The sequence below is a fragment of the Panthera onca genome, chromosome A1 (genome assembly GCF_046562875.1).
Source record: "Panthera onca isolate mPanOnc1 chromosome A1, mPanOnc1 haplotype 2, whole genome shotgun sequence".
NCBI classification, from domain to species: domain Eukaryota; kingdom Metazoa; phylum Chordata; class Mammalia; order Carnivora; family Felidae; genus Panthera; species Panthera onca.
The window spans coordinates 40,586,884-40,600,922 of NC_138339.1; the positions used below are offsets into that span (position 1 = coordinate 40,586,884).

General features: G+C 42.9%; 1 protein-coding gene across 4 annotated transcripts in view; it reads right to left on the reverse strand.

Annotated features, from left to right (window-relative positions):
• Positions 1-14,039, reverse strand: part of ARL15 (ARF like GTPase 15) — a 552,301-nt gene that overhangs the window by 388,668 nt on the left and 149,594 nt on the right. Inside the window, exon 1 of one of the 4 annotated variants that reach the window (XM_060637671.3) lies at positions 13,818-13,984. The exons of the other annotated variants lie outside the window; for them this stretch is intronic. Coding sequence (XP_060493654.2) covers positions 13,818-13,865 — 48 coding nt within the window. The 5' untranslated portion in view covers positions 13,866-13,984. Of the gene's footprint in view, positions 1-13,817; positions 13,985-14,039 lie in introns of those variants that run through there. 4 annotated transcript variants of the gene reach the window in all.

Below are 14,039 nucleotides of genomic sequence, written 5' to 3' on the forward strand. Positions count from 1 at the left end.
ATGAAACTCCCCTCCACCTGCAAGAGCTTTGTGAAATGTCCCGTCCACTATGCGGCCCAACTCGATTCCTGGGAGATCCTCGAGGATCTCCAGACCAGTCCTACTCCTCAAGACTCAGGGTGAGGAGTTCTAGCATCTAGCTCTACTACTCCTTGTCAAGGACATTGACCTCATTCACTGAGCACTTCGGAATCTTGATCAGCCTCTCACTCGGAGCCCCGCCACGTTCCTGATGACCTGGCCATCCGTGAGCATGCTCCATCCAACACCACGGCTCTTTCTTCTTCCCCAACCCTTCCATCTTTTCTGCTGCTGACCAACCACAGCCACACGAGAGCTTCCCCTCCGGGAACAGCTCTACCTCTGTGATCTTAAGTTCATAGGCCCTTTTGTCGGACCACATTGAACTCCCAATGACACATTATTCAGCCTCAAGATACCAGTTCCTTGCACATCCTTTACTTCCTGTTTGCCCTCCTTTCAGTAACTCAGCTCATGGTCTATGGCGTCAACCATTGTCTTGCCATGGTCCTAAATTCCTCTATCCCATTATCCACCCATTGACTCATGCTGGAAAAATCCTAAACCTTAATCTAAGGGCCTACCTCTTGAAACCTACACCCAAACAGCTATAGAGAATGGAAGAAAAAAAATTCCACCACCCTACATATTTGGGTCATTCAGACATGGCTTTTGACGTCAACAGTCTGCAGCAACCAACACTTTGGGATCCCTGGTCATCACTCCGCCTCATACCTCACAGAAGTTTCAACCCCACTCAGCTCAAACCCCTACCCCACCATATTTCAGTCACCATCAGCAAAGTGACCTTCTCTTTTACTTCACCAGCATTTAGCCATCTCAAGTTGGGTCCCATGTAAAGAGGAAAGCCACTCCTCCAGTTCTGGCTCTGGTGTCTGCCCTTTCATGGTACCATTCCTTGACAGACTTAACTGCAGCAGTGTCCTCTTCTGACCTTCCGCTAGGCCTGAGTGCCCAGGCCCAGGTCAACCCTGATGCAAATCCAGCAGCCACTCTTCAGTCCTTATTTCCATGATCTCTGGGCAATACTGAACACCACTGGCCACTTCTTCCTTCTGGAAAGTCTCCCTTCTCAGCCTGACTCCACTCCCCAGGCTTCCTTTCAATCTTCCAGTCCTCTCTCAGCCTCTTTTTCTGGCTCCTTTCCTTTTTTCTGATCCCACACAAAAAAAGGAATGCCCACTATGTGCCAGCATTAACTGAGGCACTGGGTTTCCTCAGGATTCTTCTCTTCACACTCTACACAATCCTCCCTGGGCGAGCTTGTTCATGGCTGTGGCTTCAGGTATCACCTAAGTAGTGAAGACTGGGAGGTCAGATGTTAGCCAGACCAGAGTTCAAGTTCTGCCAGTTTCTCTTGGTACATGCTCTGTGAGTCTTTAGCCTGGATGGGAGAAGTCCAGTCGCCCCGATGCAGCCTATAGGAAGACCACGTGAAGAGAGATGCCCCAGGAGTCCACAGTCTCCCAGCACCCAGCTATTTGGGGATTCCCAAGCACAAATGCCAGACAAGTATATGAAGACTTGAGGTGACCCCAGCCACCATGTGACTGTAACTTCATAAGGGCTCCGTAGCAACAACAGCCTAGCTGAACTCAAGTTACCTCCCGATTCAGGAGTAAAATAAGTTGTTACTGTCTGAAGCCGCTCTTAAGATGGTTCGTTAGCTCACTAATGGATAACCAGAACAGTTATCAAAACAAAAGCGCTAAAATCTTTGTTCTCATCTTCTACATCCATTTGTGAAATTCCGACAATCCTTAGAAGCATCTACTTTTGGGCATCCCTCCTGCTCCTACCTGGTTGTAAATACCACCATTTCATTCCAGGATCAGGATGGCATCTTCCTAACTGGCCTTCTTGCTCTGGTCTGGCATCCCTTTCTGATCCTTCACAGTGCAGGAAGATCTGACCAGGTCACTCCAGGCTAACTTTGAAGGTTCCCCTGAGGTGACCCCAGCTGGGCTCTGCAACTTCATGTGGAGCCACTGCTCTCACCTCTGCCCCAGTCACACTGAGCCCTGGGAGCTCCCTGAAGTGATGGGGTTACTTACCCCCGAGTCAGTGCACAGGCTGTTCCTTCTGCCCAGCCCTGCCTGTCACTGGGCCAACTTGCCTTCAACACTGCAGATTAAGAATGACTCCTTTGGGAAGCTCTTTTGGGCCCTCGAGTTTCCTTTCATAGGCTCCCTCAGTTACCTTTGTTTTCTTCTAAGTGGAATAGGCCACTCCAAGATGTAATTGCTTATTTTTCGCCACCAAGAGTGGAAGTTTCCTGACAACAGGCCAATGTCTCACTCACATGTATATCCCTAGTGCCAGGGCCACATCGGAACATCAAAGGCTCATAAAAATTGGAGTTGTTTGAGTGAATGACTGACAGAGTTGCCCTGATGCAATTTATCCCTTAAGTAAAATTAGAAGAATGGGAGAGATCACTATTCCAGGAAGGATATCGAAGGACTAAAAACTTTTGAAATGAAATAAACATTTGAGGTCACCTAATTAATCCCATCTTTTTATAGATGAAGAAACAAGTTAATGAGACTGACTGGTTTGCCCAAACCTCCACATCTGGTTGGTGGCAAAGCCAGGAACAAAATCAGGTCAATTAACTCCCATGGTACCACTTCAGCATGTCAGAATTTAAGTGAACCACACAGCTGAATAGTGCAGGAATTTCAGAATACGGCCAGGAACTTCTTCAAGTTAAAAAAAAAAAAAAAAAAAAAAGCAGCTTTGGACAACTTTAAATTTCTCTGGAGTACATAGCCGTCAGAACAGGTAGACAGAAGAACGGACAATACAAGAAGTATAGGTGAAGAGATAAAATAACTGGAACTCTTATACTGGTAGAAATCTAATTGGTACAACCACTTTGGAAAAGTGTTTTGCAGTTTTTAGTAAACCTGAACATAGATATACCCAACGAACCTGAAATTCCACCGTACCCAAAAGAAATTAATATTGCCACCAAAAGTATGTGCTAGAATGTTTGGACCAGATTCCAATATCAACTGAGAAGGGTCTAAATGCCCAACAATACAACAGATAGACTCATAATTACATTGCAATGAAAAATAAATTGCTGATTAATGCAAGAAGGATGAATCGTAGGCATGCTGAAAGAAGTCGTAAATATATTTTGACTCCATTTATGTCAAGTTCAAAATCAGGCAAAACTAATGTATGTCAGTGCTGCCTGGCAAGGGACACGAGAGCCTTCTGGAGTACTAGAAATGTTTTACATCTCTATTTGGGGGTGATACCAAGACTCAGGTACATATACATTTATCTAGACTGAGGCATCACAGTAAAGTGCACAATTAAATTGAGTGAATGAGAATTAGAAATAAGGTATTCTATAAAGCTAGCATGCACCTGTGTTCAAGTAGTACAATGTATTATCTCATTCAACCCTCAAAAAAGCCCTAAGTTTTGTAAATAAGATTGTTTACTAGTCACAATTGCGGTCTTAAAAAATCTGAATCAGAATAGGAGGGAAGGAGGGAGTAAAAAAAAAAAAAATAGTTCAAAAAAAAAAATCAACACTCTCTTTGGGATTTTTCTTTTTGTGAAAGAAACCAAAAAAAGAAAAAAAAAAAGTTTTATCCAAGGTCAAGGACTTTTTGATGTCTAGCTCTTAAAGAGTACACAACGTGTTCCTACACAATGTTTACTTAACGCCACAAAAATTGTACACTGCCAGTTTTGAAGAAAACTCTCCAAGGTGTCACTGATGGGGGGAGGAGGTGGGAGAAATCAAGGACATACATAGAAGCTCACTTTATCTACACTTGCCTACCCCTCCTTCTATCGATGCCTTACATTGAGTCCCATGGACTCATACCAATCAGTTCAGAAAAATCTAAGGTGATTTTTTTTTTTTTTTTTAAGAATTTTACAGTTTCATTATGTTGTTATCACAGAGGCAAGCTCTCATGCTGTCTGAATCTTGCAAAGGAGAAAATTGTAGTTTGGAGTGATTTGTCTTAGATTAGGTTCCTGGTATTTGGGGTTTTAGAAATAAGTACATTCTAAATATATACTTACATCCATACCAAAAAAAAAAAAAAAAGGGAAAGAAAGAAAACCTGGAGAATATAGGAATATCATCTTTTTATTCTGCTAGGTAATGACATTGAGAGAGACACTATCATTCACTATCATTTCAGAATAGACAGTAGATTCTAATACCTACAAAAAGTTGGGAAAATATTGCAAATTTAAGTCTGTAAATTTGTAATTATTTTGCAACACTTTCCTGATTTTTCTATTTTGCTATGGACTGAGATTTGGAAAACACCTTAGATCACACAGGTAAAAGGAGGAATACCTAGGAATCGAATACACAACTTCAAGGTTCTTTTCTTCTCTGCTGCAAGGATAGGTACAGTTTAAGATCACAGACATGTCACCAACCCTTATAACAACCGAGGCAACTGTGATTACTCCACTCCTCCTGACCCTCAGTTTCCCCAACCACAAGACAGGAACAAACATTCCTACACCTCTCAGGGTTGGAGAAAAGTCTAAAGGAACAGTAGAATCCCATAGTAAGCACTTCCTGCAGAATCTGAGAGTAAATTCTCAATCAATAATCATCATCATTATCACTAACTTTATTACACAGCTTTGACTTAAACACTGGCTGATTATAACCAGGCGCTGTTCTAAGTACATTACAAATATTAACTTATTTAATCAGTGTCAAGAGCTTTAAAACGCAGGTACCTTTTGACCCTACAAATCTACTCCTAGAACTTGATCATAAAACAAAAATACCCCAGAATAGAAACACTGGATGCAGCAATCCCTTTTAGAGATTTGCCATGTACATCCACATATTAAAGGCTGTGCAATAAAGAAACTTGTTTAACTTTGTCTGACCCAGTTTTTAAACTTCCTTGGCACTGGAACTCCTTTTCATACTAAGATGTATTTAAATACCACAGAACTACGACTCCTGACAATATACTGGCATAGAATATCCAGGAATTTATGCAGAATATTCAATTCAGTGTTATTTATAACAGCCCAAATTGGAATATAAAATATTCAATGGAAAGGTGATTAGTTAAGAAAATTATGGTCAGTATTATAATGCAGAAGATCAATGAGGAGAAACTTAAATTTTAAATATTCATAGATGTAAAAAGCAGGTTATAAAACTCCCTTCATTACGATGCAGGGTTGAAAATGTTAACTGGCTCTTTGTGGGTTACTGGATTACAACTTTGTCCCTATCGTGCTTTCCGAATTTCCATTTACTTTAATAATAAATACGTTACCAAAATAATCCACATCCTTACATAGGCAAGAATATGTGTATGTAGATATACATATATTAGTAGGAATACAAAATGATTATCAACTGTAAGATAGGAATCCTAATACTGAAGTGCAAGCTTTATAGGATTTATTGTGTAAATACTAACAAGTAAACGTGTACAAACCACGCCTCCAAACCAACACCTATTCTCCTCAGAGCTTCTCACAAAATCCAAATAAGATCTCTACATATAGAAGCATGAATGTCATATCCAAACCAGAAATATGAAAAACCAAGTATCTACTGATACATACAAGCAACATTTATTGATCTCGAAAACAGAAAACATGTTTCAAAAAGGGTGGTATGTTACCATTGCTGTAAAATTACATTCACCACATCGTTAGTATATTTGTTATACGTACATGCAAGTATAGAAAAGGAAAAAAACAGAATGCTTGAGAATGAAACCCACTAACCGGCACAGAGAAATGGGAGCAGCAAGCTTTAGCTCTAGCCTTAGAGTTCTTTTGTTTTTTAAAGCAGAGTTTTGAAGTCAAAAATCACAAGATGGTAACAACTGTTAATCAGAGAGGTAGGTACACAGAAGTAGGTTGTGTTGCTTTCTGTATTTTCCTGAATACTTGTACTCAGGAATATTTGTATTAAAAATAAAACTCTGAAAAGGTTGTATTTTGTTTTAGTTCCTGACTCCATGATCAGGGGACTGATTAGGAATAGGTATAGCCCTTCTGTGCCTCCATCGATGGTCCTGGGAAGACTCTGGACGGTCATCCACTTTCCCCAAGAGTGAGGCTAGAGAGGCAGCTAACGCTGTTGAAAAACCCCCAGGAATCCCTCTTGGGGAGACACAGACACAATTACTAGGAGATAAGTCCTCAACCCTGAGAGAAGCAGTCCAGAGGTCAGAGCAGTGCTCAGCAAATCTAGGTACAAAGGAACCTGATAAATAGACCATTCTGCAAATCCAAGTTTTCAAACAGTTCCTCTCAAAACCATGTAGTTGTAACGCGGCTGTGAGCCAAAAAGCAAAACGCCAACCTTTATGCAAAAGAGTAGAGGAAAATGGATAAACAAATGAAGGCCTTGTCACCCCAAGGCACAAACTCGGGCAGTTGCCCCAGCAGGAACTGGGCTATCCCTGAACTCCTGGGAGGGCTTCTCCCGAGAAACCAAGTGACCACAATCAAGTGAGCCCTCAATCGCCAGCACTGTGTCTATGATTCATGCTGCCCCTCTCATCCTCTCAACAACTATTATTAGGTGGGCGGTCCTAAGGGCTTCTAAGCATGGGCTTGGAATCCGCCAAGCCAGACTCACTGGCTAACTAACACTCCACTGGCCAATATGCCACCGTCCTGAACCTCAAGTTCCCTCTTTCCTAAAGCAGTGTTTTTGTAAGATGGTAGCATCTGATCAACACGACTGATGGGGAGATTAAGTCAGGCGACAAGAGTGAAACGCTCCGCACCACACTTGGTACACAGTCCCCTCTTTGATTCTGGTGGTGGGCAAGAGGGCCAGGGACCCTGCCCTGATGCAGGTGACAGAACAGCCATCACCCTGGGCCACTCAAGGGAGAGTCACACATTGCTAGCACTAGAAGTCAGAAGTGGCTACCTCATTTGTGAGGCCCAGTGCAAAATGAAAATGTTTGCAAAGCGTCAAAAATCAAGAAGACGGTAACCCCAGAGCATTAAAGTAAGCGTGGGGCCCTTCTAAATGTAGCCCCCATGGCCACACGCCCTTGAAGACAGCCCCGCTAGAAGTCCATGTGCTCAAACACTTCACAGACACTTGAAAATGAAGGTCGACAAGCACGGAGCTTCCTAAACTCATCCAAACGCTTGAAGCATTTGGGGAGATGCCAGGGGGAGAGCCACAGCATAACGAAAGGGGGCTGAGGCTTGAAAATAGAAGCCCATCGTTAATTCAATTTGTGAGAAGTTATCAGAAAAAATACTGTTTGTTCTCCGTGACAGTTAGCAGAACTCGCTAAAAGTCTTTCCAGTCTACAAATTCTTAAAAACAAAGCCAAACAAAACAAATACGTTCTTTATACTTAATATCAGGGGGCTGTGCCCAACTGAAATCTGTAAGCAAGAGGCTACGTGGGGCCTAGGGTCTGCTGGGGACAGCCTCCCTCCCCAGGCAGCACTTGGTAAAGGAGCATAGAGGACCTCAGAAAAACTGGCAACTACCTCCTCCATCTCAGTGACCTCTTCAGAAAAGAACTGGGGCTTGTGACAGGGAAGAAGGTGCTCCTGAAGTGACAGTAGGGGGCTAACAGGGTTGCCCAGAAATCCATTTGTGGTCACTTGATGAAACATTAGATGCTGAAGGTCACCTCAGTGACCAGAGTCAGGACAGGGGCAGGAAGCTCTGGACACATTTTTAATATTTATTTTGAGAAACAGAACATGCATGCAAACAGGGAAGGGGCAGAGAGAGAGAGAGAGAGAATATCTGAAACAGGCTCCAAGCTGTCAGCATGGAATGGGATGCTGCAGGGGCTCAATCCCACAAACTGTGAGATCATGACCTGAGCTGAAATCAAGAGCCAGATGCTCGACTGAGCCCCCCAGGCTCTCCCCACATCACAGTGCTTTCTATCCAGCCTTCTCCTTAACACTCCATTTAGCAGGGCCAAGTCCTTGAGAACGAGAGAACGTGGATCAGTCTCTTCAAGTCTCCTGGTGTTTTACCCTTTACTTAAGCAGCAGCACAGTATTTACGTGAAAAACATTGTAAGAATCTCAACCATCTCCCAATAGCTTTTTTTTTTTTAATTTTTTTTTAACGTTTTTATTTATTTTTGAGACAGAGAGAGACAGAGCATGAACAGGGGAGGGGCAGAGAGAGAGGGAGACACAGAATCGGAAGCATGCTCCAGGCTCTGAGCCATCAGCCCAGAGCCCGACGCGGGGCTCGAACTCACGGACCGCGAGATCGTGACCTGAGCTGAAGTTGGCCACTTAACCCACTGAGCCACCCAGGCGCCCCCTCCCAATAGCTTTAACACCAAGCTGGGAGGAAGTCCGCAAGCCCAGCTCTATTACTTGCTAGCTGTGTCAGCCTGGGGAAACCACCTCTCTGAGACTCATTTTAATACCATTTCTCAGGAAAGTGCTTACAATGCTGTCTGGCACATAGTAAGTGCTCAGTAAATGTTAACTGGTTTATCCTCATAACTCATACTTAACTCTCCATACACACCCCCACCATGCCAACAAGCATATGGCTTAGGCTTCCAGAGGGCATCAATCATTTCTCCTGTGGGTCTTTTCCTAGGAGTCCTATTTCAAGACTTAACACCGCAGCAATGGGGGTGCTTGGGTGGCTCAGACCATTAAAGCATCTGTCTCCTGGTTTTGGCTCAGGTCATGATCTCTTGTCTTCGTGGGTTCGAGCCCTGCATCAGGCTCTGTGATGTCAGGGCAGAGCCTGCTTGGGATTCATAGTCTCCTACTGGCTCTCTCTCCTCTTTCTCTGCCCCTCCCCCCCACTCACAAGGTCTTTCTCAAAATAAACCTTAAAAACAAAAAAACAAAAAACAAAAAAAACAAAGGACTGCAGCAACAGAATCTCCAGAACCAGAGCTAATGCCTCTACATCAGAGTTACTGCTTAATGGTACAGATGTTCAACCATTTTTGCAATGACAACTCCAGATGGTTAATCTGCATTTGCATTATTTTAATCTTATGATTAATAAAAGAATATTTACATGACTAATCCAATTACAGTTAGGACTAAACAATGTTTGGCCTGTGTGTTATAGTCCATTTGTCCACAGTCCGAACACATAGCTTATGTTCAGAGTCCTTCAGAGTTAAAAAGCAGCACACTTTAAACATAATGAAACACCAGATTCAAATGGGCACATTTACAACTTACTAGAACCTATAGGCTCCATTCTTTGAAGTACATCAGGAGTTCCTGTTCTTGGTTAGTCAGCCCAAGTTCCATCACCATTTACAGAATAAAAACCAATCTACCTTCTTTCTCAATCTTCCCCACTGACACATAAATCTTTCTAATGGCAGGTACAGCCTAGGACCAAAAAACTAGGCTGGGTTCACCAATCTCTACAAGAAATCTAGAACCCTGGCCTTAAATTCCAAACACAATATATAAATGCAGTGATCACTGGTTGACCACTAAAAATGCTTGATTAGTCATGTCTGCTAATTGTCACATTTTCAAGTCTAACTCTGCATTTTAGTTCACAAGAAAACAAAGACACGTAAGATGAGAAACCTAGGAGAAAGCCAAGGAGCACATTAGAAGCTGTCTCCTCTCCTATGCACCTTATGCAACCTGTCCTGCCACAGACTCCCCTAGAGCCACGTGCCTGGCAGTCCCACAGCCAAGGGGATCTCAGCAGGGAGCTCGTCCCCCATGACTTTCAGGGCCATGCACAAAGCAGGGGTTCCATAAATATTTGTTGAATGGATTAATGAAAATATCTAAAGGTGGTTTATTTTCGTAAGTATTAAACAAGCAACAGTCTTGTGACATCCTACTTGCTGATTACTGCTCCAAACCTTTCCACATCCTGGCACTAGTTTAAAAGTTAGCCCGATATTTACCAGTGAGAGGTCGTTAAGGTCTTAAGGTTTAAGAATAAGTAATGTAATCACGATACATTAACATTTCATATCTGAAAAACAATGTGCTGTTTATATAAAGCCCTTTCCCTCCATGATCTCATTTAATCATCACGGGCAGGATACAAAGCAGAAAGTTTTAGGGTTTTGATGCCAGGACGAGGAAAAAGGTAAAATCCTCACCAATCGATGGGAGTGAAGACAAAGAAAATTTGAAACTGAAAGGAATCTAGAAGTTGTTCTTGTGCAACCTCCCAGGAAAACCTGGTAGATGTGTCTCTCTTTCACTACAACTTGATTTTCTCCTACTTATTCAAAAAGATCTGCACACGGTCTTGCTAGGTCTACCTGTCAAAAGAGAGTAAGATTTGTATTTCTCTGATGATAAGTGCTGTTGAGCATCTTTTCACATGCCTGCTGGCCATCCGGAGGTCTTCTTTGGAAACGTGTCCATCCATGTCTTCTGCCCATTTCTTCAATGAATTATTTGGCTTGGGGGTGAAATAAGTCAGGCAGAGAAAGACAAACATCCTGGGATTTCATTCATATGTGGAATTTAAGAAACACAATAGAACTGAGGGTTGCTGGAGGGGAGGTGGGTAGGGGGATGGACTAAATGGGTGATGGGCATTAAGGAGGATACTTGTTGGGATGGGCCAGGGTGTGGTACGTTAAGTGATGAATTACTGGGTTCTACTCCTGAAACCAGCACTACACTAGAGTTTAAATAAGTTAACAACAACAAAAAAAGGGCAAGATGCTGGTCCTGCCTATTGGAACAGGAACAAAATCTTTACCCACAGACCTGACACATGTGAACATGGCCTTTAAGGTCCATCATGAAAATGGAGAAAAGGTATGCGGCCTCCTACAACAATTTCCTTAACTGGAAAACATGAGATTTTTATATTTAAATTGCCACCAGGCTACACAAATAATCTTGATAATCTTGAAGTGTAAAGGATACATTCTGCATTCCCTAGAACAAAACACCTAATCCAAACAGATTTTATCTGGTCTCAACTTAGAAGCCAGTGAGAAAAGTAGAATCGTCCCTCTGTCTCATTCATTTCAAATACTGAACACTGGCTGATATTTAATTATTTAGAATTAGCAAGCTAGCTACTATATCTCTGAACTGAATTTAAAAACCCTGTCTTAAATATTAAGGCATTATCCCTGTCCCTCGCCCTATTGGTCACCTCTAATTGAGAATATTTAAGAAAATCAAAAGCAACCTCAAAGAGCAGAGAGCTTCATTTGTTTTAATATCCACAGTCCTATTAAAAGCTGTTAAAAAATAGCACCTGTACTTTTCTCTGTTCTATTCTCCTCCAAATGTAAAAGGTTAAGTGATGACATCCCATCCAAAGAACAATGGACAATACATACAGCTCCCTCTTCCAGTTTCCAACAGCAGCAAGAAAAGTCAAGTACCTGATTAAAAAAGAAAAGACAGCACACACCAGTATTCCTGTCAAGTGCACGGACAGGGAGCTCGCTCTAGCCCACAAGCTCAGCAAAATCCGAAGAGCGAAACTCTTAATGAAAGGAGCATTTTTTTTTTCCTGGAAGTCAAAGAACTTGGGAGTTGGTTTTAAAAATGAGATCCCAAATGCAGTCAACAGAATTGGGTTTTTTTCCCCCCTAGAAACTGGTTTCTAATACACACCACATAAAGATTATATACAGGCAAATAAGTCCATTTGAAAGGCAAGAAGAAAGGAATGACGTGTGGCACCTCATTTCTTCAGAGTTGATAAGAAGTAAACACAAAAGACCACCTCAGGAGAGGTGCGTCTTTTTAACTGAAAAATTAGATGGAAAAATTGGACTTCATCCTTAAGGCTTTTCTTAAGTGTTTTCACAGGGGATACTTGGCACACTCATAAAAACTGACTTACTTCCTTTAAGACTTTTCTCATCTCCAATGAGTAGCCAATGATTTTTATGTAACAGTTTCACTACAGCTGTGATTTTTTTTTTTTTTAAAGCTTAAAGGGACAAAATGATATTTTTAGTACCAATGCAATAGGACGTGTGGGGGCGTGGCAGGTAAAAATCAAAAAGCTGTGTCAAATTTGGGGCCCAGTGATTGTAAAACAAACCTGTTAAATTGACAAAGAAATGAATCTACTTTTAAGGTACCCTAAAGCCCCACAAACATTCATTCACCAACTTCAGACAATCCACCTAAGTAATAAACCAATTTTCAACCCCCAACCCCCAAGTGGTTAGGTGGTTTTGGCACCTCAGCTTTGTGATGCTATTTGAAATTTAAAATTCACCCAGTAAAAGAAATAAATACAATAGTCAGAACCACCTGACTTCCTTTTTAGGCACTACTTAAGTATCCAATATTAGCTTTCAGTACTACAGGTAATTACCTTTCCTATTTGATTAATTATCCCAACAAACTCTGGCTTTGAGAACTACAAAACAAAACCGTAGCATTGTATTTTACAGACAGGCTACAAAATAATCGGTTGTTTAATTCAGAAAACCTAAGGAACACTTGGCAACTCAACCTACATGACACTTCTAATTTTAAAGAACACTCACAATCAGATAACCTCCTTAAACTGGCTCCAGTTGTGGGTGGATAATGTCCCTTTATCACAAAGATAACTGACATCAACGAATGATCAGAATTCCAACTCAGAATTTTTTGTCTCTGCTCCACACACAAGGTCATGCATAAACTTCAACCAGCATCCTCCCCCACAAAAAACACAAAAACAAACAACATCAAACCACTAAGCTTTAGGGGAAACCTCTCTTTCACATAAACTAGAATGAGTCCAAATACGAGAAAACATTACAAAACCAGCCCGTATCCAGCGTTTCTTGATCATGAAAGCATTCACAGTCTTTCTTAGAACAGCATTAAGTTTAATTCCTAGAAGGCACTAGCAAATCTCTGCCAGGCCAATCTACAATCAACCGTCTGCATGTGTCCAACAAGATCACAGAAGGGTCAATGTTTTTAGCCAGCTACTTCAACTCTGCGTAACAGCGGTAACAAGGTAAACCTGGTAATTGTATAGGACTGAACACAGCCAATGTCAGTGAGGATCCCCCTGAACACAAACGTGCAGCTCTAGGGAAACAGAATTTCTGGAACAATACATGATGCTTGCATAATTCCACAAAAACTCGAGTTCATTATCAAAATAATGTCCAGTCCCAGCATTGTGCTGACACTTCCCACCTAAACTTCTCAGCACAAGCCTGGCCTAAAAAGCACAGCTGGGATCCAGGGCATAAGCCACATGCACCCACCACAACAACGGTGGGACAATGCCTGCCCTTACCCAGTCCCGACAGGACCGCGATGTAGTTTAGTCCCGTCTACTTTACGGTAATGTGCTTTTAAAACCTCACCGCGACCGAGGTCATAGCTTTAGAGATCTAATAACAACCAAATGACTGGGGCTGCCGGGCACTTAGTAAGCCATTCTGGTTATGGCTCTTTAATAGTACCTGGAGTTCTGCTAAAAGAGAGAGCAGAAAACTCCTACCTCCCGGGAAAGAAAGTCCTCTGCAGGGAGCGCAGAGGGAAGCAAAGAACCCGATTTCGGGCAGGGGATGTCCCCACCTCCGCGGCCCCATCTCCCTGGCAGCCCCAGCACGCCCCTCTCCCCGCAGCGCGGTGGCCGGGGCCGCACGTTTACCTGTCAGCTCCGCCACCCATCTCTGCCCCGCCAGCCGACCCTCCGAGTCCCAGCAAAGCTCTAGATCAGGCTGCAGGAGAAAGAACCCCAAAGGCATCCCATCCCAAAGAAAGAAAGCAAAAAGGCTGTTCCTCAAGGCGGAGGGACATCGGGCACGTCGGACCCAAGAGGCGACACGCCACCCCTGCCCCGCACCTACCAGATAATCCATGTACAGAAACGCCTCAGTTATTCGGAGATCAGACATCCGGCAGCCTAAAGCATCCGGAACGGCTCCGAACCCGGAAAAAAAAGCAGCTTCTCTGGCTGCGAGCGAGCAGCCCCTGAAAAAGCCAGCAACAACGAAAATAGCCGACAGCGGCCGAGCAGCCGAAGATTACACAAGGGGCGCGGCGATTGGCCGGGCGGGCGGGCAGAAGGA